The 27646-nt window shown below is 34.0% G+C and overlaps 1 protein-coding gene across 2 annotated transcripts in view; it reads left to right on the plus strand.

Moving 5' to 3' along the window:
• Positions 1 to 27646, plus strand: part of LOC110996792 (NACHT domain- and WD repeat-containing protein 1) — a 44383-nt gene that overhangs the window by 9067 nt on the left and 7670 nt on the right. Inside the window, exons 2-14 of one of the 2 annotated variants that reach the window (XM_045628418.1) lie at positions 17073 to 17236; positions 17645 to 17833; positions 18820 to 18987; positions 19941 to 20091; positions 21312 to 21468; positions 22282 to 22434; positions 23923 to 24101; positions 24297 to 24389; positions 24823 to 24951; positions 25207 to 25312; positions 25577 to 25739; positions 25957 to 26165; positions 26985 to 27243. In XM_045628418.1, coding sequence (XP_045484374.1) covers positions 17073 to 17236; positions 17645 to 17833; positions 18820 to 18987; positions 19941 to 20091; positions 21312 to 21468; positions 22282 to 22434; positions 23923 to 24101; positions 24297 to 24389; positions 24823 to 24951; positions 25207 to 25312; positions 25577 to 25739; positions 25957 to 26165; positions 26985 to 27243 — 2120 coding nt within the window. The remainder of the gene's footprint in view (positions 1 to 17072; positions 17237 to 17644; positions 17834 to 18819; positions 18988 to 19940; positions 20092 to 21311; positions 21469 to 22281; positions 22435 to 23922; positions 24102 to 24296; positions 24390 to 24822; positions 24952 to 25206; positions 25313 to 25576; positions 25740 to 25956; positions 26166 to 26984; positions 27244 to 27646) is intronic. The other variant, XM_045628419.1, reaches the window with a different exon arrangement.

Here is a 27646-nt window from a genome sequence, read left to right on the forward strand (position 1 = left end):
ATGTCATGAAATTCGAAGTATCTTATTTGGAACTTTTATCTTTCGAATAATTTATGTGTTGCATAGCTATTTGGCACTTTATCCATACATTGTGAAACAGGCCCTTAAAATGTAACATATCACTGCATAAGCGACGCCATATTGACAGGTTCCACGTTAGGTGGCAGAAATTGAAATGCTAGGCAAGTAATGAGACGTCATTGATTCACGTTATTTAATATTTGCCTAGCTGTTTGATCAAATTGCTGAATATCATTTAGCCGCTAGTTAAGCGGCCGTATTTAGTAAAGAGGCTAGGCTGTTGATTGACCGCCTAATTAAGCTAGTTGGCTGCGACATAGAGTTCGATAACATCCAGAGTGTTCTTACAAAATTGATATATATCTCTATACAGCAGAGCTTTTGTTGGAATCAAATCAAAATATAATTAATATTTTATTCATCGTAAAACAGTTTACGATGCGGAGCGGGGATTGAATTATGCGTTATTGTTAATATTATTTTCGACTTTCCTATACTTTTCACATAAATTACAACTTTTAGGTTTAATAAGTTATTAGGTGATAAAAAAACGTTTTACAATTGGGTACAGAAAAACGTTACATGGGGGGGTGGGTCAAGAATCTCCAAAAATTTTAATACTTGAACGCTCGCAATGCCGTTTTTTCCAAAAGTGAGATTAAATTACTTACTATTATCAACTGGTTATTTATGCTATCAGTGAATGCATAAAATCTTCGTTATATATTACATGTAAAGACAAGTAAAACTATTGTCTAGAGCAGTGATTCCCAAAGTGGGGCCCACGCCTAATAGAAGTTAAAAGAAACCATCATCTAATTCAATTAAAATTTTTATAAATTGTCGACTGATATTTTCATCATGTTTGAAAATTTAATTACTATGTTTTTAACAAGCATAATTTATATCGTCCTAAAACATATAATTTAAGTATCTTAAATGAACAAGCAATATTTTTTATATTATTTATTGTGTTACATAATGATTTTAGACAGGCTAAGGTGTTACAATCTCTTTTACAATAGCACTTCGCTGACATGATCTCAGTCATTCACTTCTGGTGTCTACAAACGTTGCAATTTTGTAACCTTTATTTTAATAATAATAATAAAATTGTATTGTTTCTCAAATTTTTTACATCAATAAATGAGTATGAGACAGCCCCCGTAAGTAGTCAAGAGACACTTGACTACTTACGGGGGTTGTCTTGACACTATTTTAGTTATAAGTCTTATTTTTTACTTCCTTTTATATTACTAGCGGACCCGACAGACGTTATCCTGCACGATATTTCAAGTGACTAGAATATTAAACAAAGTATCAAAATACCCACTGTAGCTAAACCATCCAGGACTACCAAACGCATACAAAATAAATAATTCAAATCGGTCCACCTGTTTAAAGGAGTTCAGTTACATACACATATACAGTAGAATTGTATATATGTAAGCTATCCTATCTTTGATGGCGCACTTTTGTTCTTTCGCGAATTTTCTAAACGTTTTTGATATTCATAAGCATGCGCTAAGACGAATCTAAACTGAATAAACGTATTTTGATTCATTGATTTTAAATTACATCAAACATGTTGTGCAAATTTCATTGTAATCAGTTAAGTAGTTTAGGAGTCCATATCGTATATGTATATGTATTAGGATTTTAGTAGCGTTTGTATGAGCGGAGTATTCTCATGTACAGGTCCCTCTAGACTTAGTTCCGGGGTTTCAATACCTGCTAATACATTCTATCCTATTATTGCATAAGGAATTTTCGATTTTGAACAAAATCATCAGCAAGGATTAGAAACATTTTTCTAAAAAGGAACATAATTGATTAATTCCAAGCTAGTACCTGTATCAAGGAATGAAATTAAACTCGTTTTCAAAACACCATACTATTCATATCTATTAGTTTTGCCACGAAAATAGAACGCATATTAAAGTAAATAATATTTATTATTTTAAGAATAGCCACTCACGCCGTGTGACGATTATTTTATGGGAATTGGCAAGGTCTTATACAAAAATAGGTTTTACTTGGGCGCATAGATAATGAATTTAAAAAGTTCTATCTGAATTTACGTCAGGACAATCGTCGAATGTATAAAAAGACCACTGTATGGCAGTGTGGAGCGGAGCGTTGGTACTTATTGTATATGTAATTGAAAGAAAATACGAGAAAGACATCATGTTGAGAGGAAAGCTACCCAAAAGGAAAGAACATTTTTTAAAATGATGGCAGGAATAAAGATGGACTGGTTTTTCAACAGAAATTAATATTTTTAATTTAATAAAGGTGCTTCCACATATCCATTGCAACCCTTTTGCCCCGCATAAGCAATACCCCTCTGACGCAACAGACATCGAGAGCTTTGATCGGATACGTCATATCGATCCGGTCAAATCCTCAAATTAGTAGAATAAATAAAATAAATAAAAAAATAAAATACGTTTATTTTGGAACATAAGATCATCAAGGTATCACTTATTCCACGTCATTAAATTCGAACCTGTAGTTTTAGTAATTAAATAATAAACCTAAAATATATATTATAGATAGTGTATCTTATTGCTACCTCAATTGTAAATTTTAATTTAATTTCAATAATTGTTAGATTAAAGTAATTTTCATATACATATTTTGTTTTGTTTTTTGGAATTCTCCGCTGGTCCTCAATTCCCGTCTTCATGGCTTGAAAAAGGCACCTTGGTTGTGCAAATTTTATTTAACCGACTGGTCGTGGATTTATACTTCGATTTATTTTATCGAAATTGTCAAATGCTTTTCTAATTTTAAATCGGTTTTTTATTATATATATTTCACCAACGAAACTAAGCTAACTAGACCGTAATAATAAGCAATATCTTGTCAAATTACGAGGATAGTTCCCCACGGAGACCAAGACGGCTAATGCCAAATTGTATTAATCAAGTGAACAACAAACGAAGCACAATTTTCCTTCAAATTGTTGGATTGAAGATATAGCTATATACGCCCAGGTAATATTTTTGGTGAAGAACTCATATAAATTTTTATATATATGAGATATAAATTTTTACTCACAATGGGACATTGGTTTAATTATGTCAATTAAGTAATCAATAGTTAATTAAACAAAACTTTTTAAGGTTATTTATTTAGAAAAAGTTAATTGGCTTTCAAGTTACGAATCACAAAACATAACTAATTGTTTAGTTATATTTATCAGAAGTACATTTTTTTATAGATTTGGTGACGATTTCAAACCAACCAACGGGCATCAAGCTCACCTGATATTAAGTGATACCGCCGCCCATGGACACTTTCAATGCTAGAGGGCTTGCAAGTGCGTTGCCGGCCTTTTATTGGTACGCTCCTCCTTAAGGCTCCATATTGTTATTACAAAAAAGATACATCGGTAATATTATTTACAATATTCATGGGCGAGCCGGGGCGCATTGGCTTTAGACCCATTTTGGACCCATTATTTTATTTTTGTTTGTCTCCTTCGTATATTTAATAATTCGCAGAACTGTTCCAATCACGGTCCGTGCTTTGTTAACATACCCTGTGGGACGTTATGGTCTATTGTCATTTGTGTTTGTTGCTCCAGGTGGACTGTGCGAATATACACGTTCTACGGTTTGATCGCCTTTATTGCAGGTACATGTTCGACCTGTCTACTAAAGAGCAACGTCAAAGATTTCATATTTCTAGACGTTGCTCACATGACATAGGTATGGTAGGTGGCCCTTAATTTCCGCATCTAGACTCAAATTTGGTCCGTTTTGCGTAAAGCCCTGGCTACTCAAGCTAGCCCAGCTCCTTCCAGAAGCACAGAAGTCTCCTGGGCACTTCACAGGCTTCTCGGAGCGAGCTTACTGTTCCGAGGATTTCCGTTCGTTGTTTAGCCACAGCCTCGCAATCCAGGACTACGTGGATGACTGATTCCTCTGCGCTGAAACAACCTCTGCACATGGGGCTGTCTGTCGCGCCTAGGACAAATAGATCACATGACATTTCAGTCATTTGAAAACTATTATTTAATGCGTACTCCACAAAAATGTATTTATTCTAAACCCACTGAGAATTTCGCCTACAAAACATTCGTCTAAAATATCGCCTATATTCGAAGCGTATATAATTACCAATGTCAGTTACACTGCAACGCACTGCAATACATTCAATGGGTGGACAATATGCAATGAATTAAGAGGCGTGACACGATTCCCGATGCCAAAACCACTTCATTGTCTTTGCTCTCTTGTTAAATCAAATTGACCTAATTGAAATAGTGGACGTGTTGACAATATTGTATTACTCTATGTTTGGAAAGGGATAAGTATTTGTTGACTTTCAAAATGTACCTGTGTTGTAATCGCTTTCTTCAGCTGTCACAATTTCCGTTCTAGGGACATACCAATTCGATTTAGGGTCTTTCAAGAAAAGAGCGTACAAATTCTTAAAAGGCCCGCAAAGCTCTGGCATTGAGAGTGTCCATGGGCGGCGTATTCACCGAACATCAGATTAGCCTCCTGCCCGTTTGCCCCCTGTTCTATAAAATTAAAAAAAAAAACCAGGAGATTTGTAGAAAAATATTATTTGTTTGTGTGTTTCTCACTTTCGATCCGTTTCGTTGAAGCGTTAAGATTGTACGCGTTAAAAGGATGTTCCTTCTAGAAACCAATTCAAATACCCGTACAAATAATTAATAATTAAAACTTCTAAAGTTTTTTGTTTTACACTGTTTGAGAGGTAATTTCAAATATACACCAAAAATACATTTAAGTAGTATACAATTTCAATTTTGGAATATTATAGCTTTGGTTTAGCTTGTTATTTGGGTAGACTTAATATACATTGAAAAAACTCGAAATATAGGTAACACTTATGAACGTCAAAAGAAAATATATTAAATTAATTCTAAATTTACATGTACTACCAGTTCGTAAGTCAATGATGTAGAGCGGGTAAGAAGAACTGGCAAGAAACTCTGCCACTCTTTTTAATCGCCAAGTTTGGAGTCATACAAATTGTTTGAATTGGAGGAAAGTACTGTTTAAAGTGCCCTGTCCTAAGTGTTAGTAATCCTCCTAAATAAATGTATGTACATCCTAAAAACCATCCAAGACATTTTGAGTTCAACAAAATTTAGAAGAAAACCTCCAAGTTGGCATCACTGCGTGCGATCAGCACGTCGTTTCCTGAGACTGCTTGCATGCGTACGCGCATGGTATGGTTCTAGCCGGCACGTAGACGATCATTAAGTAACCGTTTTTAACTGAATTTTTAAAGGATACTTTACAAATTATTATATTATTACGACATTATGCTAATGCCTCTATTATGTGACTGTGTGATTTATATATGGCGGTTTTTTTTTTTTATTTATTCCAGTAATTTTTTCTATCTTAACAGTTACTACTAATGCGATAGAATTCCAAAATATTTCCCACACCAACTATCCTACATAAAAACATTAAAAAATTAAACTTATATTCCTAAATCTTATAACTAAAAATATAATTTATATTTAATGCATCTAATTGTACCACTATCTTAGCAAATAAACGAATTCATTTTCGTTTTTTTTCAATTCTAGATGAAGCCAGCATTCTTTACTTTTCTACTACGTTGACCTGTATCAATCATCATTCGATTTATTCTTACCCAGCACCGACTATTCAAAACAAAATCAAAACACACATACCTTAGCGATATTATTACTAGAATTAAATGTGGAAAAACAAAAAATTCAAACACTTGTGGCTGGCTTGATGCCAACCGCTACACATAACACCGCTAATAGTGAGGTGATTTAATTTAATTATTTGTCTCTGGTACTAAGAGTTTTCTTTGATGATTCACGCATATTTATAAATTTGCATAACTTTGAAAACTTTATTAAGTTGCAAAATACGTAAGATGTGTTATATAAATTAATTAACCACGTTGCCATGGCCACTGTGGCCTATGTGACCTATTTTCACAAAACCTGTGTTTAAACCCCTGTGTGTAATAAATTAAACAACTAAGCTATCGAATAGCGAAAGCAGTATTCCCCTCAATAGTGCGGTATCTCTATAACGCGGAGATTTCTGTAGTGTAAACTTTACAACGATTTGTCAAGTCCATACATAGATTTGCGAAGCTTTGCAGTTTCAATTGTGTTTTTATAAAATTAAACTTAATAACTTTATTAAATTCATGTTAAATTTTAATTATAAACAGTTATTTTTCTATAATTTAAGTAATTAAAAATTTTAAACCAAACTTAATATATTTTACCTTAATTTAATAAGCGTTGATATCGGTATCGGCGATATTTCTATAAGAGTATCGACATCGGTGTCCTATCAATACATCCCTAAAAAAGTTAATATGGCCGAGTCCCATTTAGGATGTAGATCCCATTTGTAGTGCTACGAAATTGAAAGTGTAACTTAAGTGACAAAAAATATTATTAGTATAGACCTATTCAAAAAAATCGAGACTACAACCTATTTTTACGTCTGGGCCTCAGATTACTGTATCGGTTTTATGCTCATTTGTCATTCTAATAGGCAAGTGATCAGCCTTCTGTACCTGACACGCCGTCAACTTTGGGTCTAAGCCGGTTCTTCACGATATTTTTCTTCACCGTTTCTATGTGTGTATATTCGCTCGAGTTAATGTTAAATGCACACATAGAAAGTCCATGTGCACAGCCGGGGATCGATCCTACCACCTCAGGGATGAGAGTCACTAGGCCAATACTGCTCTAAGTATACACTTGTACTGGCTATAAATAAAATGTAAATAAATAGGTGTTGCAACATCTCAGCTTTTACAATAAAACCTCATTTCACGGTTAGAAATGGGTAAATCCTATAAAGGAAATGCATTCCACTTCCTTTGCGAATAGATTGTATACGTACTTCTGTTGATACATCTCTATGAAATTGGATTTCAATGTACATATTGCATTTTATGCTCTATCAATAAAGTAAAGCGATACAAGTCGTGCTCAGAAGCTTGGGTTCATTATTGCTTTAATTATGTATATCGTTGCTAGTTTTTTTATATAATAGGGGGGCAAACGAGCCTGCGGGACGCCCAAAAAGGCAGTCATCGCAGCCCATAGACACCCATTTTTAGTGGGTGCGTTGCCGGCGTTTTAGGGAGGAGTGAGACGCTCGAATTTTGAATTGTTGGAGGTCGTATCTCTCAGGGAAGACCCCGCCGGTAGTCGATTCCACAGTTCGCTAGTTCGCAAAAGAAAATACCTTGTGAAACGGACTGTGGAAGCTTTCCAGCCATCAAGGCGATGGCTTAGATCGGATATAGATATATTAGGATCGTAACTGATCACCTAGGTTAAGCAACACTTGGCGTGGCCAGAAGTTGAACGGGCTCATGCTTGTGATTTCTTTTATCAGTACATGAGATGGGCGGACGACATTGAAAAAACTGCTGGGTCGAGCTGGATGCAACTCACCCAAAATCGAGATATTTGGATTTCCTTGGAGGAGGTTTTCACCTGTGATGGAAGGGTTCTTGCAAAATAACTGGGAAATAATTTTAAAAAATAGGAAAAAAATAGTATAATTTAAGTACTTTTCTTACAAATTAATTATGTAATAAATAGTATTATGTTTACTTTGTTCTTTGCAAGAAATAAATAGGCTTTTTTATTTTTGTATAATTTACTACACGTCTATTAGTCTATTGTATTCATAGTTTACATGTTCCTAACATAATATTTACAAATATCGAAACCGTAGAATATTAAACATTCAAGAGTTAAAAAAACAGTGTGTGAGATAAAGTAAAATAATTACAGTTTGTAGCATTAAAACAAAAATAATAAAAATATGTAACATTAGATCAGCAACCAGTTGAATTGTCAAGACATTGATGACATGAAAGGCTTTTATTACTATTATATCAGAATGTTTACCGATATTTAATAACGCATTACATAACAAAGAATTACGATAATTATATAATTGTAAGTCCTTACAAAAGGTGACGTCAGGCGTGCGTCATTGGTCGGAAGTAGGTCGACGCGGCCGTGGCCTGACACACGCCGGTAATTAGCTATAAGCTTCAATAATATCTAGTGCATTTAATTAATAGATTTACTAAGAGCATCTTAGAAAGTACCAGCACTAACTAATACTAATAATTTCGAATCTCGGTGTTTGTTTCGCTTTGGTTAAGGCAAGTTCTATGTAGAAAAAATATTAATAACACATATTATGTAATAGTAAGATGTAGGGGTAAGCGGGGAAAGTATATAGTGATTTAACTTAGATTTTTTTTCTGTTCGCTTGTGTTAATTTATTTGTAGTGGTTTTTTTAAGTTTATGTGTGTAATATTTGAAGTTATATTTTCTTGTACATGGTAAGCATACGCGTTTTAGACTTGTGACTTATAAACAAATAAATAACAACAATTGTAAATATTAATTAATTTCTTATCGTTGTATTGTAAAGACTGTGGTCCCCATACAGACATTCCTGCGAAAAAAATATTCGTAATTATAATTATAAGATTAGTTAATTTAATTAAATAATTATAAGCAATACTCGTCGAGCGAGTTTGCTTATCTTGCCGAAGCCGCGTACAAATTATTTGAAGAAGTCTATTAGGTTCGAGGGTGTACAATTTTTTAATCAATTACCATCTAAAATTCGCAATATTGGTGTGTTTGAATTCAAAAAGGCAGTAAAGATGCATGTTAGAGTGAACACAGTTGACTAAAATTGAGACGGCTAATGGCGACGTGTATCTCGCTCGTATATTAAGTTTTTCATGTAAATAAAATGTTTTTTTTGTAATGAGAAGTTCTTTAAACATTAAGTTTACCATAATACATAGCTTCAAATCGGTAAAAAAGTGTTTTCTTTAAATATGTAAAAGATATGTTAATAAAAGACAATACTAAATATTCGTATGTTATGTTTTTTTTGTAAGAAAGGCATATGTTAGAAAAAAATGGAACCTTTCCAAGCGAGTCTAATACGCGCTTAATATATAACTTTTAATTCAGTTCAACTAACCTTAAACTTCCCCAATTAAATATTTGCCTAAATTACGGCTCCTAACTTGTCAAAAGTTAGTTAACTGGTTTAAACATTTGGATAAATATTGCAATACCTTTTTGACAAGAATCACAACCGCAAAGAAGTTTTTACAGAGCTTTATTACATCAAATGCCGCATAACTTAGGCTTTCAAACAAATTTCCACTTAATTGCTTAATATAAATAATATTTTTAATGGCCTCCAAAACTTTCCTTCGCCAACGTAATCTATCACGGGCTTCTTGTGTCAAATTTAGACCACCTTTTGTTTTGAGGTCCTTGTTAACTAGGGGAACAAAGTCGTAAAAGCTAACTTTTAGAAAAAATAAAAGAATACTATTATTACTAGGCATTACGTTTTATCAAACTCAAACTCAAAATATATTTATTCATATAGGTAAGCAAGTACATTTATGAACGTCAAATAAAAATTAATTAAGAATTAAAGCAATTGTAAATTTACATTTACTACCAGTTCGCAAGTCAAGGGCGTAGAGCGGGCAAGAAGAACCGGCAAAAAACATTCCTGGCGGAATTTACTTTAAAACTCTTTTTAATCGCCAAGTTTTTTATACAAATTGTTAGAACTGGAGCAAATCAATCCCAAGGATTAGGATGATTTAATAAAAAGCTTTATTGACTAATTTACTTTTAACGAGGGCTTTGAATTTATTCAGTGATAATTCCCCAATTTCGCTTGGGAGTTTATTGTAAAAAAAATTTTTTCAAATCATCCGTAAGTTGTATTTCGTCTTGTGAATAAATATAAAATAATTGATAGCCTGCAATACGTCGATCACTTGAAGTGAAGTGAAGTTTTTGCGAGTGCTACCGATGAAAACCTTTTATCTAAGTCCTAATATTACCCGCCGCAGGTTTCGGCACCCACTTTACATTTCTAAGTAACATCAAGTTAGCTTACTAAGTTACGATGTATAGTAGTTTTATTCTAGGGGTTGTTTTCACATATAATTATTTACCTAATGTATACAACTATTAAAGTTTAAAAGAGTAAGTGTGGAGTTTCTTGCCCAGTCATCTCCACACGAAAATACCTTTTGCAAGGGGCAACTAGAATCATCTTATATTTATTTAACATTCTAAAATGCCATTTCAGGTGGTCTAATTGGAATAAATGATTTGATTTGATTCGTCACTCATAACACATTTTTACCGTTACATGTTTTTTGAATATATGATATCAAATGAAAGATTTTTCCCCATTTGACGATTTATTCCATGTGGTTATGTATTAAGTGTAAATAACTAACAGAATGTAATAACTAACAACAGTAAATAATGAAACCGAAGACCAAAGGCGTTTTACGATTATTTCACTGTCAAAACATAATTACGGACGACACACTAACCGCACATTACGATAGCACATTTTGACAAATGTCTAGAACGTAATAATCTATTACCTACTACTCTTTTCACATATATATTATGACCTTGGTGAAAGATAGATATATTACTACCACTTTTTGAAACTGTCGCATTAACCTTTATAATTTATTTATTTATTTATTAACACTTTGTTGCATTACATAAAAGGAAAATATTAAACATAATTTAATGACAAGTAACTGGCGGCCTTATCGCTTTATAGCGATTTCTTCCAGACAACCACTGTTAGTAAAGGAAAAAACCACTATGAGTATATTAGATAAGATACTCATAGTGGTGGATAATTTGATAGAATTTAAATCTAAACTAAAACTATCTTTTCGGTTGTAGCTATCTATTTCAGGAAAGTCAAATTAGTAGAAAAACTCGTATTACTTGAAATCTAAACAAAATAATTTCCGTAGAATAAAGACACGAAGACGGATTTCGGGTTTCGACAATTCTAGAAAAAAAAATCAGTTATTGAACATCACACAAGGAAGTCAAAATGACAAAACAGTAAAACAGTCGTAATAGTGTTTTACGACTTTGTTCCCCGGGGCAAGCGATGCAGTCTCAAAAGCTCCAATGGAAAGTCACACAACTGGAAAACACGAAATGGCAAACTGGCAGCTTTTTAACCAACTTAGCGATTGGTACTTTTTTTTTAGAACAAGTTAAACTATGGCCCCGCCAGCAATATAACCCAACACCTCATTATGAAGTCGGATATACCCAGAATATGTAGCATCTTCCACCGCATTTATAATAGATAGTGTTCAATTTTCATCGCACGGAAGGCACAATACAAAATATCATCCGTATCACCTCGAGTCCGTCGCTTCACAACCAAGCGTTTTTCAAGGCAATTTTTGTCGCGCACCACCACTTTGTGGAACCAGCTGCCCACTGAAGTATTTCCGAACCAATTCGACTTAGGGTCCTTCAAGAAAAGAGCGTACCAATTCTTAAAAGGCGCTTGCGAGCCATCTGGCAATGTAAGTGTTTATGGGCAAGGGTCACTTTACATCATATACGCGTTAAAAAAAAATATTGGCAGTAAAAGTATATAAGTATCAACGGACAGCAAAGATCTCATGAATCGAATCAATGATTTTATAATTAGTGACCTGGCTCAGCATCAAAGCACACTTCCAGCATTCCAATCAACTTTGCCTAGTGTCGCATCTGTTCATTTTCTTTGGTCTATAATAAGAATAACGATAGACGAAACGACCGCGCATGAGAAGCTGGTTTTGTCACAGACACGTTCCGACCAATCACAATCAAGCTAATTTTTTAAGTGAAACTTCTTTAGACGCATGAAAGTATAATTTTTACGGATGACACGTCACGAAGACGTGCAGCGTTTTTGTCGAAGAAAAGGGAGAGAGCTATTGAGAGAGAGAGAGAGAGAGTAATTCTGTCGCATAACGTCTTGAGCAGCTAACACAGATTTTATTTATTTATACATATTATCATTAGCAAAATACAGTGTGTAAACAGTATGGAGTGATCATATACTGGTACATGATTATCTATTGGGGCTATTACTTTAGTAATAATTAATTTCCAGAGAAGTTTCACTTCTGACATGTGTACTTTGTAAGCACGCACTTATTTTATTATGCTCTTAAACAAACATTGAAGAAGGACAACCAGATACTTAATGTTTAATTAAATCAAATAATTAATAACAAAAAAAGCAAAAACTAAGATTAAAATATAATAACTAAAATTTATTATTAATATGAGTCCCTTTAGGCGGTTCTGGCAGCGTTCCCTCTTTGAATAGCTAGACTTAATCTTTGTCCGTGGTAGCTGCCGGCTCTGCGGTCACATGTGATGTCGACTAACCTTTTTGCTATTTATAGATATTTTTATTAGATTTTCCCCCCATCAAATCAATGCACTGTTATATTTAAAAAAATATAGCCATTATAAACTAAAAAAATTTTTATCGCTGTATCTATATTGAGCTTACATTGCCAAAAAATTTCGCCAAATTAGGAAAATTATATCAAAAAGGAAACGAGGTTAATTCGCTCTTGGTACTTATCTTTTAATTACGTACTTTAAGATTTAACATGGAGATTTCGGCTTCATATCGCAATCCTTTTGAGTTTTAAGAACGCTTTTATTAAGTGTCTAAAACACATTTATGTAACTTAATTAAATAAATCGTTTAACTTCGTTACAAAGTTTATTAAAGACATCTTTAACTTTTTTAAAGTTTCAGTTAAGGAGTTCCAATGCCACACTGATACTACTCTTTAAAATAAGAGATTTTTTAAAACTGCGTGCATCATGCATCTTCTCCCGTAGGAAATTAAAATCTTCAATCTTATTTGACCACTATAAGCTAGAATGTTTATCAATATTATAAAAAAGAAAATTTATCTTTCATGTTTACACTTCTATTAAGGCCCTAAAAACTTTTTAACCTAAATATAGATCTGATATTTTGTTGTTGTAGTTTAATCTATTATTATGATATACAAGGCATATCGAAATGTACCTATCGTTGATCGTTTAAAATTAAAATTGATATTAATAAACGTTAATTGTGAAAAAGAACATTTATCAACAAATAAAAATAAAACTAAATATAAATATAGTTGAGAATGTTTGCTGGACAGAAATTTACTATTTATATAAATTTACTACGACAAATCGTACCACAAAAATGGTATCGAAAAAGTATATGACGGTTGTATTTTTATATAATTGTATCGCTCTCTCTATCAAACCAATGAAATTCTATCAAAAAAATTGTTACGATCTTTTCAGCTCAGCTAACTACGGCACTTTTTTCTATTGCTTGTTTTTTCAGTCGCCTTATTACAAGAAATACAAAGCTAGAACGTCGCCTTTAGATTTAACAATATTCAAATACTATGTACAAACGTACTAAATTTAGTTATTTATAGTTCGTAATAATTAACTGGCAATCCAAAAACATGTTAATCATTCACACAATTCATGAATTCGAATTGAATTACGTAAGTGTAATTGATTAAACAATACAATAGTTTGTATGTAATGCATATGTAAAATTAAATTATCAATTAGCGTAATTATACAAAGCCAAGTTCAGTGGTTATGTCTGTGAAAACTGGCAGGCTGTGGATTCTTATTTCATTGCATGCAATTTGCTTACTTGCTCTTTTAGCACTTTCATTAATAAAATCTTGTCGGGGTTTGGTCTCATATTGGATTTACTAGGAGCACGCTGGAGTTTACTTTAATTTGACATCGTTTCTAGTACTTAGTGACAAAGGAGTGGATCGTCTTGTGTATTCCCTTCCATCTTCTCTACACAATATAATGTACCTATTAATATGTTCATTTAGGCTGGGGTTGAATAGGTATCTCCTGGAGGCTATCCAATAGGCTACATTACAATAGGATTATGGCCAAACGTCTGTCTAGTTCTGAATAAAAATGTATCATGGGCAGTTCTCTACCATTTGACTACTGATAGGTACGTATAGGTAAAGTTTCGGTTTGAGCATAAGATAGGTTTAGAAGACGTTGTTTGAGATTGTTAGTGAATGTAGTTTTTTTTATAGAACAGGTGGCAAACGGGCAGGTTTTGAATCGATGGTGAAAATTTTATTATTGACACAGCGGTGAAAGAAAGGGCATCAGAAAGAAAACAAACCTGGCGTGTTACCATACTTAATGGTTGTTTAATCGTTAAAAGGTGTAAAACATAATGATATCACGTTTTGTTTCATTTAAAATTTAAAAAAAATTGTAAGTATAATTAAAGATGAAGCTCCTAAACGACTTTCATTCGCTAACGAGGAAAGGAAGTTGCTTCTACAATAGATATGTTTATATATTGTACATTAATACCACAGCCATGTGAAAGATATTTTGGATGGTTAAAAATTAAAAATATTTTTAACAATATCTTTTTACAATCACAATTAAGAGGTACAGTGGTGTTTAACCTTTTTTTATACCCCTTAATACAGACAACCATATTGCATAGAACATAATAAAGCTCGGATTGAGAGCTCCGCAAAGTAGGTCGGGCACGCGTCACAATTGACGTCATCGGTGACGTCAGAGCTCCTCCCCTGCCACGCCTGCCCCGAGATCCTTATGGCGTCTGCGGAAATGAATTTGTTTAGTAAACAGTAGATTTTGTCATGTAAGTGATTTAGATATTTTAATTGAATATTATTTAATGAAGCAAGGTAATTAAAAAGAAAGAGACAACTAACGTTAGTTAAAGAAAAATTGCATGATATATGTACCTATTGGTGAAGAGACATTTCTCTTGCGATCCTCAGCTAAACCAAAACTGTTATACCCTAGAGTTTCACCAACCAATGTTTCCCAAAGTAGGGACCACGCCCCACAGGAGGCTATTAAGATTCTTATATGAGCAATTATTATTTTTTAATATCAAATGGCTCCTTCCTTGTCGCTTACGGAACGGGTCAGTTAATAATATCATAATTTTTTACAAGTATAGACAGAAATTCAAAATCTATTTTAGCTTAATTTTATATAAAAAATCAAAACCTCGAAATTTACCGGAATTTCAGTTGGAATTTCAAACCCGGCTGCCCATAAAGGAATTTCAAACGCGTCGACAATTTCATATTTCACAAGCGTTTCCCCCAATAAAATTGTATAAATTCGTGAAATTTTACGCAAATATTCTGAAAATTCACATATAATATAATGTTACATATCGTGTATATTTTTAAGACAAAGGGGCAGTTCTTGCCAGATTTTTTTCAACCTGGCAAATACTTAAGTACGCAAAAAAATTGGTATAGAATTTTTTAGAAAATTCTTCCGGGGAGCAAACAATTTTGATTGGTGTTAACATACATATTTATAAAAATCAATACAATTATATTTATGGGTAAATATATTTCATCAGTCCCCCATAAGAAACGTGAATAAGGTTTGAGCTAGGTATACTAAAAACTTTTAAGGTTCAAAAGCTTCTTACCAACGAGTTGTGATTGATCACCTACCTTGTAATATTGAGAGCACTTCACAAATTATTGGTATCTCCATCAATCGGTGTCGCCTGTGGAAGATGCAGAATCCTGTTTCTTTTTTAAAATGGCGTCTGACACATTAGAAATACACTTGCCATTGCCACAGGAAGCTAAGAATCTGTTAAAGGTATTTTCTGTTGAAAAAAAATACTCGTATATTATTGTTAAGAAGGAAACGCCAGTATAGAAGATGTACTACAAAGAAGATACAGTTGTTACATAAATAAGAGTGAATTCACAGTAGCGATATTGTGTATATTATGTGTTTATTTTTTATGTTCCCTATTATATTTTATTAAATGTTTCTCGTCATTATCGTATTGGCATAGGCTGTAAGGATAATGTGTGTATTTCTAAAATAATTTTATCTCAAAAAATAGGCCCTGGTACCTCGTTTTGATAAATCCTTAACACGAAACACACAATTGTCATTCGCAAGGATTAGGAAAAAGTTAGTAAGGATAATAACAAGAGAAGCTGAGAATATAGCAACTGTAACTTTGAACAATACGCACTAAACACATGCAAAAACAATGAGGGCTTAACTAATAATTAAAACTGACAACAATGTTATTAAATTCAAACGCGTCCTAACTCAAGCGAAACAAAAAAGTGATCTAGCGTGACGATCGGCCGGGTTAAAAATTATGATGTTTTTTTTTAATGTTTCGAGCAGAAGAAGAATATTTCTATTAGTTATTTTAAAATGTAGGAAAAAGTCTTCTCTGAGTTTCCATTTATATATACATATTGTATTAAATTTGTACTGAAAATCGACGATAATGTCACTACATTTAATAATGATAACCTGCTTTAGACATATTTTTTAAAATATTCCGAAATAATATTAACAAGAATCTTTAGAATATGTAGACATACTGGCGGACCCGACAGACGTTGTCCTGAAATGTTATTTCAAGCGATTAGGATATTAAACAAAGTATGAAATTAAAGTACAGACTGCAGCGCCATCTGCCGGATTAATTTGTAAATCTAAACGGATGCAAAACAATATTTAAATCCGTCCAGCTGTTTAAGAGGAGTTCAGTGGTATACACACGTAAATGAGAATTATATATATAAAGATATGGTTTTGAAAATGAATATTATATTAAATATCATTAAAAACATGTTAACGGTCGGTGGATGTTGAAACGCGCAAAGTTTTTCATTAACGCTTTCACAAAGACTTTGCAACTTAAATGAGAACTTTCTCGGTTGAAACTTTATACATTTTTTGCTTCCCTGTAATCTTTGTCTCTAATGGATGTTATATTAATTTTCAAGGCAATGGATTCATTGACTATGTTATATATAATATATATTTGAACAAATTGTACATATAGTAATTCTAATATTATTAAAAGGAGTCCCTTTAGGCAAGGTTCCGAAGACACTGGCAGCGTTCCCCCTTTGAATAACTAGCCTAATTCTTTGTCCGATGTAGCTGCCAGCTCTTCGTTCTCCTATGATATCGACTAATCTTTTTTATATTCCCAAAAAGGAAATATCAAAAAGGTTTATATTTTGTTATATATTATGCATATATTACACTTTTAACTTTGATCATAATAACCTAGCGTAGAATTAACTGTTGCACGCGCAGGTCGCCGCCGTACCGAGTCACGAAGCCATCATTCGATGCATCGGCAGAGCCTGTGCAGGAGTTGTTGGAGCCAACGCCATCCTTCAAGGACAAGAAACCGCAGCTCAAAGGGCCTCGGGCGCAGATTGGGTCTAGTGTCTCTGGTAATGATTTATATACTCTTTCATTCATAATGTTATGACTGATTAAGTATTTATCAATAAAGGTATAGATATGTATGGGACGGACAGAATTCTATTTCTATTTAAATTTTCATAGATTAGGATCGTCCTCCTCAAACCGAAGTCATTATTATTTCTATGCCTTACCCGTCCTGGCTGAATAACGAATGGGCGAGACCTTAACCGCCAAGTTTGAAGAGTCTAAACCACTATGTTAGGTTTAGTGTTTGCACAGTGTGTAAATACTCGTTGACATAGTAATATAGTCTACCTAGATTAAGACATTTACAAAAAATTAATTTTTTTCTTTAAAATTTACTTACGAAAAAATATCAATATCGTCCTACTTTTTGGGATATATATGTTGACTATTATATGTTTAATCTTCAGATTCGATCTCCCTGTCATCGCCCCAAGCATGCGCCTCGCCCAAGGAGGAGGTAGTCGGTCCACCTGTGCCTGCTAATGTGGCAGCGCTGACTGAGGAATACCGTTCCTATCTCCTGGGTAAAAGTACTGGACAGAGGACCAGGAAACGCCGTGCTATGCTCATATATGTTTGCGCTGCAGATTCCCAGGGTGCGTTGATGTAGTGTCCTCAAAATAAATTCGTGATGTAGATAATATAGCGGACGTAGTAAACTATTTCTTATTCTATATGTTGAAGAGTGACCTAGTAACTCAGTCTGAGTCAGAGAGAGATAAGCGATGTCTTTTGTAAATCCAAATTATACTGGACCCTTAAATTTAAGCGAACAAATATTATATACAAATTATTGCGCGTGATGGGACTGAAATCCTAAAAATCGTGAATCTACAGACGAATCAAATCAAAACTTTATTCACATTGGTAATTATATACACTTATGAACATTTAAAAAGAAACATAATGTCTAAGTTTACATTTACCAGCTCCTAAACGTAGAGCGCTTAATCGTTTTTACATGTGATTTGTAAGGAACTGCAACTATTGCCACAACGGTTGTTGTTAGGCGCCATGGTACACTTGACGTATTGACATAGACATATTACTTATTACAAACAAAACACACACACATAAATACACAACACAGCAGTAATCAAAGAGAAAAAATTAAATAAAAGATATAAAGAGAGGTATATTATTTTTTTCCTTTTCCCCTTCGGTTCGTCTCAAGCATATATTGCGTGTGTGCTGTGGCTGTAAATGGCCCTGGCTCAGCATTATGCTGAGGAGCAGAGTGTTCCACAACGCTGGTCATTCTGCCAGAGACCACATCAGCTAGTTTACGCCTCAATCGCAAAAAAAAAAGAATATATTAATACTCAGTAGGAAATGATAATAATAGTATTATTGAGACTTAGCAATATCGGTAACAAAGTCTTGTGTAATATGGTGTAAAGTATATAGGTAAAATTGAAAGTTAAAATAAGAATAATTGTTAAGTTTTATTATTACAATTTTTTTTTTGGCGGATTAAAAACTAGATTTCGTGGGATTTTTGTTGAGATAATAGATAAGTATATTGGCAATGTGTTTACTGATTTCTAATATAATATAATTTAAATTATAAATGTCGTTACAGATTGTTGTGCAGAGAAAGGCGCGCTACACTGCGGCGTAGCGGCGCGACTACGCGTACGCGCACGCAAACGGGGTTGGCGCGTACACGTAGCAGACCTGCACTGGCGCTCACCCCTCGAACAACAGCGAGATCATCGCTTCCCCGTACTTTGTATAGCTGAACTTGCACGTATGTATATTTATTTATTTTGGGTGACATAATCGTGAGCCCTCTGGCGAGGGTCCATGGGTGGCGGTGGCGGACATCAGGTGTCAGTCCCATGTTTTATAAAAAAAAAAAACAAAATTTATTTACGCTCGACGCACTGATACATTTGTATACAAAATAAAAATAAAATACAAGATTTAATGTGACTAGCAATTATAGGCAAACATTACAAACACAGAGAAAAAAAAATATTAGATCGATTCATATTTTAAAAAACTAAAGGAACCACTATAGATATCTAGACCTAGCTCGATTAATATCAATTTAAATACTGATAACTATAGTTGACAAAAAACACTACAGCTTTAAAAAAAATAACTATACTGATGTTACAATAAAAACAATAAACTTAAGTGGAAATGGGCACTGGAAAAAGTAACAGAAAATCGAAGCAAAAACCTACTAAACTGGTGCCCAATTATCTACATCGACTTAACCCATCTGGGTTTACTCAGAGTATTGAAGCTCAAAATTTGACCTGGCTTAATTTACTCTCCGAATATGCCTTTTTATATAAATTTACTGCAGTACCAAATTTCGACTTTCTAGGTCATCTGGAAGTGGGTTAGATTTTTTTAGCCATTCATAAAATGGCGCTTTTTACACGTTAATATCTCAGTTTGAGCTGTATTTGCAAATATCACGATCGAGATTTTCAGTTAAAGGCGTCAAAACTTCTAACTCTTTCTCTTCTTCTCTCTTCTCGTACTTTCCTTGCATAACAAGATTAATTATCAAATCAAATCAAAAATCATTTATTCATATAGGTAACATAATGTACACTTATGAACGTCAAAAAAAAAGAAAAAAAAGAAAGAAAAAAGACTGAAAAAAATGAATGAATTATGAATTTAAAATAAAACATAAATTGTATCTAAATATATAACGGTTAATTAATTTTGATTGTTAAATAGGTCAATCAGAACTGGGTGCGGTCGTACCTGTATTATTCCTGAACTCAAACCTGGGAACTCCGCTACTACCTCATACATTAGAATGTGCTGACTTCAAAGCAGCTTTAGAAACAGCCGATGACGAAAATGATAGGACTTTGCTCAATAAATGGTACGTATTTAGTTACTTTTATATAAGCAAAGCATTGTCTGCAGAGATTTTGTATTCTAAAAGTCAGACAGTCAGTCTAATTGAAATACTCTTTTCATCACAGCATAAACACCATCACAGAAATAGACGAAAGAAAACTGTATTTTAAAGAAATTAGACTAATTTATTTACCATATTATATATGTATTATGTACAAAGTTATTTTAAAAAGAGCATTGTTGGTATAGTGGCTTAAGCGTGCGACTCTCATACCTGAGGTCGTAGGTTCGATCCCAGGCTGTGCTCTAATAAAATTTCTTTATATGTGCGTATTTAACATTTGCTCGAACAGTGAAGGAAAACATCGATTACTTTTATTCAGGTGAATCACATTATCATTTTTAATAGTCAACTCTACTGCATGTTCGGAATCGCGATAATCATCTTAAGTTATTTCCAATTTCTATATAAACACCATTAAGTTAAATAGCTGGAGCTTCTGTTTTAAAACTTTCTTAAATTTATTATTTGACAAATTAACCACATCCCTGTGAAAGCTTACCTACTTTTGTATTAAAATACAGGGTGTCCAGTGGCAGATTTCAATGTTTGGAAAAAACTACAGCTCTAATACAAAGTAAACCTACTTTGTATTAGAGATGTAGTTTTTTATTTTTGTGGGGTATCGTATGTGTAGACACATAACAATATGTGAAGGAGAAATAATATAATTAAACAACCGTCTCAGACAAGCCTTGAAAACCGACTCCTTATTTTATTCATTTTAAATATAATGTAATTGCTTACAGTGCATTGACTTAACCTAGATAATAAATGCAATGTAAAAATGATTGCGCCATATATGTAGGCATCTACATTTCATTTAATCACAATGAACGCGGATTTTATTTTTTAAAAACCACGTTCTCCAAATGGCGGCCCTCAAGTCTGACAGGCTCTTCGAGTCTAGCACGCATGTTTTTAAAAACGCGTTTACACAGCGACTGGGGAATTCTGCTGACTTCGGCTCGAATATTTTCTTTAAGTTGTGTCACAGTGCTCGGATTTGTCTTGTAAACCACGGATTTTAAGTATCCCCATAAGAAAAAGTCACATGGGCTTAAATCGGGTGACCTCGGGATATGTTTGTGACTATGTATATCACGAAATATACAAAAATTGGAGGCCAAGACTAAGTACTACTCGTTTTATAATGTATTGACTTTTTCTTTACGTTTTAGGTACACCTTGGATAGTAGCACAACACCGCCATGTTATCGCTTAGTCCGTGGCGCGCCGGCTCGTTGGAGACGAGAAATGGCACGAGCCCTAAGCGTTTTAGTTAGGACTCTGCCCCAGGAGGCCTGCGACGCTTATCTTACTACTGTTTTAGAACAGGTAAATGCGTATTTTTTATTTAGTCTTTTATTAATAAAACAATATTTTTTTTCTATTTATTTATTTATAAACACTTTGTTCCATTAAAAAAATAGTACATAAAAATTAGGAATGCAACGGATGGCCTTATCGGTAACAAGCGATCTCTTTAAGACAATCCTAGTAAGGGTAAAAACTAAAAAAAAATATGATACAAGAATTGCATAACAAAATCTTATTAAAAATATTAATAAAAGAAACTAAAAAGCTTATCTCACGGATTCGTGAATGGCGATGCATTACAAAAGAATAATTAATACAAGACTACAAAACACGGAACAAGCAACGACGTCAATAAGTCTACACGACACATAACGACACAATAAAAAAAGTGCGTGCGCACAAAGTACACAATGTGTCATGTCAGAAGTGAAACTTCTTTTCTAATTAATTATTATTAAGGTAAAAGCTCTAATAGATCATCATGTAGCAGTATATGATCACTCCATGTATTTGTATATCTATATTCACACTGTTTACGTGCTAATGATAATATAAATAAATAAAAATCTGCGTTTACTTCACAAAACATTATGCGACAGAATTTCCATCTAGTTCTAATATGTAACAACTAAACGAATACAACAACCATTATGTATTTTTTCTCGATCTACCTTTCTTACTCTCTCTCAATCGCTCTCTCCCTTTTCTTCCACAAATACGCTGCACATGTTCGTGACGTTCCGTCAAAATTTTACCCTCATGCTCCTAAAGAAGTTTCACTTCAAAAACCTTTAGTGATATATATTTACAATATTAAAAAAAATGTTAAAGGAGGTACAGCACACAGTGCTAATGAGCTCTGAGACGGCCAGGCGTTGTGTGTGGGTGTGTCGGGCTGGAGCCCCGCCCGAAGCCCCCGACGGCCCTGATGACCACCATCGGGAGCTACAGAGGAGGCTTGCTAACCTGCAGAGGGATTTGAAGGTAAACGCTTTGTGTAACGTAAAATAGTATATTTTTTTACATCAAAAAAACTTATTATTTTATTCTATCTTTATACAGCTTTGTCAAGATATAGGATTTAGATTCTTTCGAATAAAAAAAAATAGAAAAAAAAATATTTTTTTAGAAAAACGCAAAATAAATTATAACTCTGCAAGGGTTAAAGTTGTAAGTAAGATTATTTTATTTTATTTTATTTTATTTATTTATCACTACATTTTTCTATCTTAACACTAATTACTAATACGATAGAATTCCAAAATCCCACACCAACTATTCTAGATAAAAACATTACAAAATTAAACTTATATTCCTAAATCTATCTATCCATAACTAACAATATAGCTAGCAACTCTGAAGATGACCCCATCTATCCCCTAGTTTCGTTTGATGACTATTTGGCCACCCTGTATTATCTGATTTGTACCTCTACATTGCATGAGCGATTAAAAAGGCCTACAAAAAAAGTTTTTTCTTTGGTGCAGCTCTTTTTGAATGTATCGATAAATATAGTGACATACATAATTTTACTAATCAGCTCTAGTTTACCTAATACCCTTATTTTTTTTCTACCTTTATCGTAAATAGTCACAGATGTTGCATTAACAATCCTGATACTTTTTTATATTTTTAGTATACATACTGATGATTTTTTTTATAGAACAGGGGGCAAACGGGCAGGAGGCTCACCTGATGTTATGTCATACCGCCGCCCATGGACACTCAATGCCAGACGGCTCGCGAGTGCGTTGCCGGCATTTTAAGAATTGGTATGCTCTTTTCTTGAAGGACCCTAGGTCGAATTGGTTCGGAAATACTTCATTGAGCAGCTGATTCCACAATGATGGTGCGTGGTAAAGATCAGGGGAAAACGATTACAAACACTGAATCGTTTGTATCGGTAGTGATATTCGACACTAAGATAAAGTGTGGGTGCTTCCTAATGTATGCAAAATATACGTTTACGGCAACGGGCGAAAGGCACACGTAAATCTCATAATCATAATAATCTGATGATAATGATAATATAAAAAAATAATAATGATAATCTGATAAAAAACCAGGCCTATGTGCTAGCGAATTATTTTTCCCACATATAAATAAATAAATATAGCTTTTATTAACAATCTTATAAGTTACATTTTATCTTATTTCTACTTTATATACTACTTATACTTAACGAAATTTAATTAAGGTAAATGTAAATATTATCATATTATTTCCTATTAGACACCGGTTTCTTGATTGTCTTGCTTTTCAGCATAGGCCTCCCCAAGTGTTCTCCACAAAAATCCGTCTCTTGCTTTCCTCATCCATGTGGCTCCAGCCACCTTTTTAATATCATCTTCCCATCTACGATGCTGTCTACCTTTACTTCTTCTTTTATGTCTAGGGCACCATTCCATAACTACGAGGCCTATGTGCTAGCGAATTATTTTTTCCACATATAATATGTATTACATATTCCAGATGTACCTAAGCGAGCGTAATGTAATCCGGGCGAGTGTTCGCGGTCGTCCCCATACAAATTCTGACGAGGAATACACAGCAGGTGTCCGCTCGGCGCTTGGCGAACGCCTGGATGCATTACTGGATGGGCTCATGGCGGATAGCGATGGACCGGCCGGGTATTGCGGGATACCAGCTGGGTGAGATTTCATTTTTATATTTTTTTTTATTTCACCACAGCTTTAATACATATATTTAGGAATATATATAGTGATAGTTTATTAGTATGTAGGCAACCTGTCTCGCATTTTTTTTAATTCTAGAAATAAGATATTATACGAACGTTGGTATTGGTACGAACCTACTACTATATTATATACCTATCCTTTTTCCAGTTTGTTCGAAGAAATATCTGAGCATCTGTCGTTCTGTCAAAAAGCAACTCAGTGCACGTCCAACAGAGAAATCACGCTCAACGAATTAAAAACGTAAGTGTTTTATCGTATAATGGAATTTTAGTCCTCCGAGCCGGAATGAGTTTTAATTTAACAAAGTTTTTACAATATTTATCATCTATAGCTATATATGCATATAAAATAATATTAAATAAGGGGCGCTACAAACTTTTTAGGTCTGGGCCTCAGATTTCTGTATATGTTTCATGATTTCTCTGACAGGCAAGTAGGTAGTTATGTCGGTTTCCTCACGATGTTTTCCTTCAGCTTTTGAGCGAATCTTATATGCGTACATAGAAAGTCCATTGCTGTACAGCCGGATATCGAACTTACGGGTATGAGAGTACTGTACAGTACTGACGCTCACGCCACGCTATGTCATAATACATACATTTGTTTGGCAAAAACAAAGTAAAATGATTGCTTTGGTTTTTTCTCGTTTTATATTGATAAATATTTTTTATAGGTACGTCCAAAGCGACAGTTCAATCCCATTAGTGGTGTTGGGCGGGGCCGGTTGCGGGAAGGCCACACTACTTGCTCGTGCGGCTTCGCTTGCTCATACTTGGATGGACGATCTTGCCCTTGTTGTGAGGTAAATAACAGCAATAGTAAAAACATATTTGCTTATGAAGAAATATTCTTCTGACTGGCTTATTCACTGACGTCATACGTTACGTGGCTGTATTTCCACGTGCCCAGTAGTGTTTAAGAACTAATACAATAGAATTCAGCCGGGACCTTTGATTTCGGTCAATATAACTGGTATGTTGTTCTAAATGATGTCGTCGTAAACAATTTGACTGTATATTTTATCTGTGGAATTTTATAAAATTAAATATATTTTTAGATATGTTGGACTAACATCTCAGTCGAGCAGTTCCCATCAATTGTTGAAATCTATAGTGGATCAGTTACATGTACTTCACACGGGTACTGTGTACCGAGGAAAGAATGTAAGTTATTAAGTATATTAAAATATATGGTATTTACATTTTTTTAACAGCTTTTTTTTCCTTTTTTTTTTGCATCTCCAAGGGAAGTGAGACGGGGCTAACGTATCCACACAAGTAGCAACCCATCCTTGCCATCCTCTCTAGCCATGAAACATATTATATATAAACAATGCTTACGCTATCTACATATTATATATTACGTTCAAAGAGTTAGGAAAGTGTCTGTCCCATACCAAAAGAAAACAAAGCAAATTTTCACTCCAGGAGGCATCGTCACTGTCTTCCACATTAGCGAGGCTTCTATCAGCAGTTGGGCGTTGTCGGCCAGTGCTGGTCTGCGTGGGAGGTGCTGATGCTTTGAGAGGCGCCCGATGGCTGCCTTCAAGGCTACCCGACAATGTCAAGATGATTGTGACTGTTACTGAGGGTATGTCATCAAAAAAATTATGTCAAACTGTATTTTTGGTTGAAACGATTTATTCCGGCTCGAAGGACCCGTGTTTTTAATTAAAGTTTAAAGCGTCTAATCGCAATCTCAACATAGAAATGTCAAAAATGTTTTGAAAACTCTAATTTTTTTGTATATATAGAAATAATGTAAAAATTTCCAATTGTTAAAATCCTTGCTAAAAATTTATTTCCAGAGAAAGACGAACCGTCAAGTTCAGCAATAATGGCGGTCCTTTCATCTGAGGATGGCCCAAAGGTGGTGAGGGCACCACCCGTGGGTGCTGAAGAGGCGAAAGCTGTGCTCATAGCGTGTGCTGCCACCTACAGTAAAACGGGGGCTGCATCTCCTCCTGAAGCTGTTGTTAAAGCTGTTCAGAAGTGTACGCTTCCTTTATATTCTAAGGTAATTTCTTTCATCTTGTTTAATTGACTTTAACAACATTTCGTGCTCTATCCATATTTTTCTAGATGCTTAGTTGCTGACCACGACGCTCAGACATGAGCTGCCGACTAAAGAGAGAGAGAGATCCATATTTTAAATTAATATATCTATAAATATATTTATTTATTTCCAACACATGTAGTTTAAAATATGTCTTAGCAACATAGTAATGATTAAATATAAATTAAAACAAATTTAAAAAGTTTCTTAATACTATCTACCCAAGGCCCAAGAGTCTCTTAGTAGTCCTATGGGATCAAAGTAGAGGAAAATCCCGTATATTTCAGGCGTTTTTTATTTTCCTTTTGCATATTTTAAATTAATTCTCTCAAGTTTTGTAGTTGGCGTAGTAAAGCCATAAATCTGTCACTACTAAATTTGAAAGTTTCTAGAAAATACATTTTTTTTAATTCTTACCTTTGCAAACACATGCTAGAGCCAAATAAACAGTCTTATATTTATTATTTATTTATTTATTTATTTTGTACTCCTACAGCTAACATTAATTATATATAATAGCAAACAAATACACTGAGAACATAGCCACAGATGGAATACATGATACATTATATAACAAAAAGATTTATAAAAGGGAACAAACAAACAAAGTATTTAATACAATTAACTAACTGTGATTAAATTTAATGAATTAAGCCTAAATTGGTTGTGTTGTGTAATGGTGTAAAAGTGTGGGTATGTACGTGATAGTGTGTATGTGGGGCGTGCTTATGATGTAGAATATATTTTTATTCTACAACCTACTTTTTTCTACCTTTCCAGATTCTAGCCTGGCAAATATCCCTATCAGCCGAGACCTTCACTGAACAAAGTGAACCGGAAACAGCTCCAGAATTAGTGATTTGTGAGGAACTGGAATCTCAATTGGAACAAATCCTAATAACCACTGAAGCCGCACTTGGAGCTGAACGGGTCAAGGCGTGTCTGTCCCTTCTTACGGCGTCTAGAAGAGGTCTTGATGATACCGAAATCTTGGATATGCTGGCTCATGATGAACTTTTTAGGAGCGAGGAGACTTATTGTAAGTAACTTGTCTTTTTAAGTGCTTCCAGCGACTGTGCTTAAAGGCTCGAGTATGTGTAGTCGGCCTTTCTAATATCGGTAGTTTTTTATATGTTTATTAAATTACTTGCGGTCGTGGTTCTTCAAAAAAATAATTGCTGATCGATTTTATGACAGTCTCCTCGTCAGGCGTAAAATGCTGCAGATGGTCCATCACCAATAACAATTACAAAGAAGAACTAAATGAATGACCTGGTATTGTGTGTTTTATATGTCGTGTGTTCTCTGTATCTGTATGTGTTTCATTAGTGTATCTTTTTAAAATAACTCTCTTGGCTCCAGATATCTGTCTGGTGATCATTTTTCCTTAATTGGTGATGAGACGTCAAAGTCAAATCATTTATTCCTATTAGACCACCTAA

This window comes from Pieris rapae, chromosome 5, assembly GCF_905147795.1.
Source record: "Pieris rapae chromosome 5, ilPieRapa1.1, whole genome shotgun sequence".
NCBI lineage: Eukaryota > Metazoa > Arthropoda > Insecta > Lepidoptera > Pieridae > Pieris > Pieris rapae.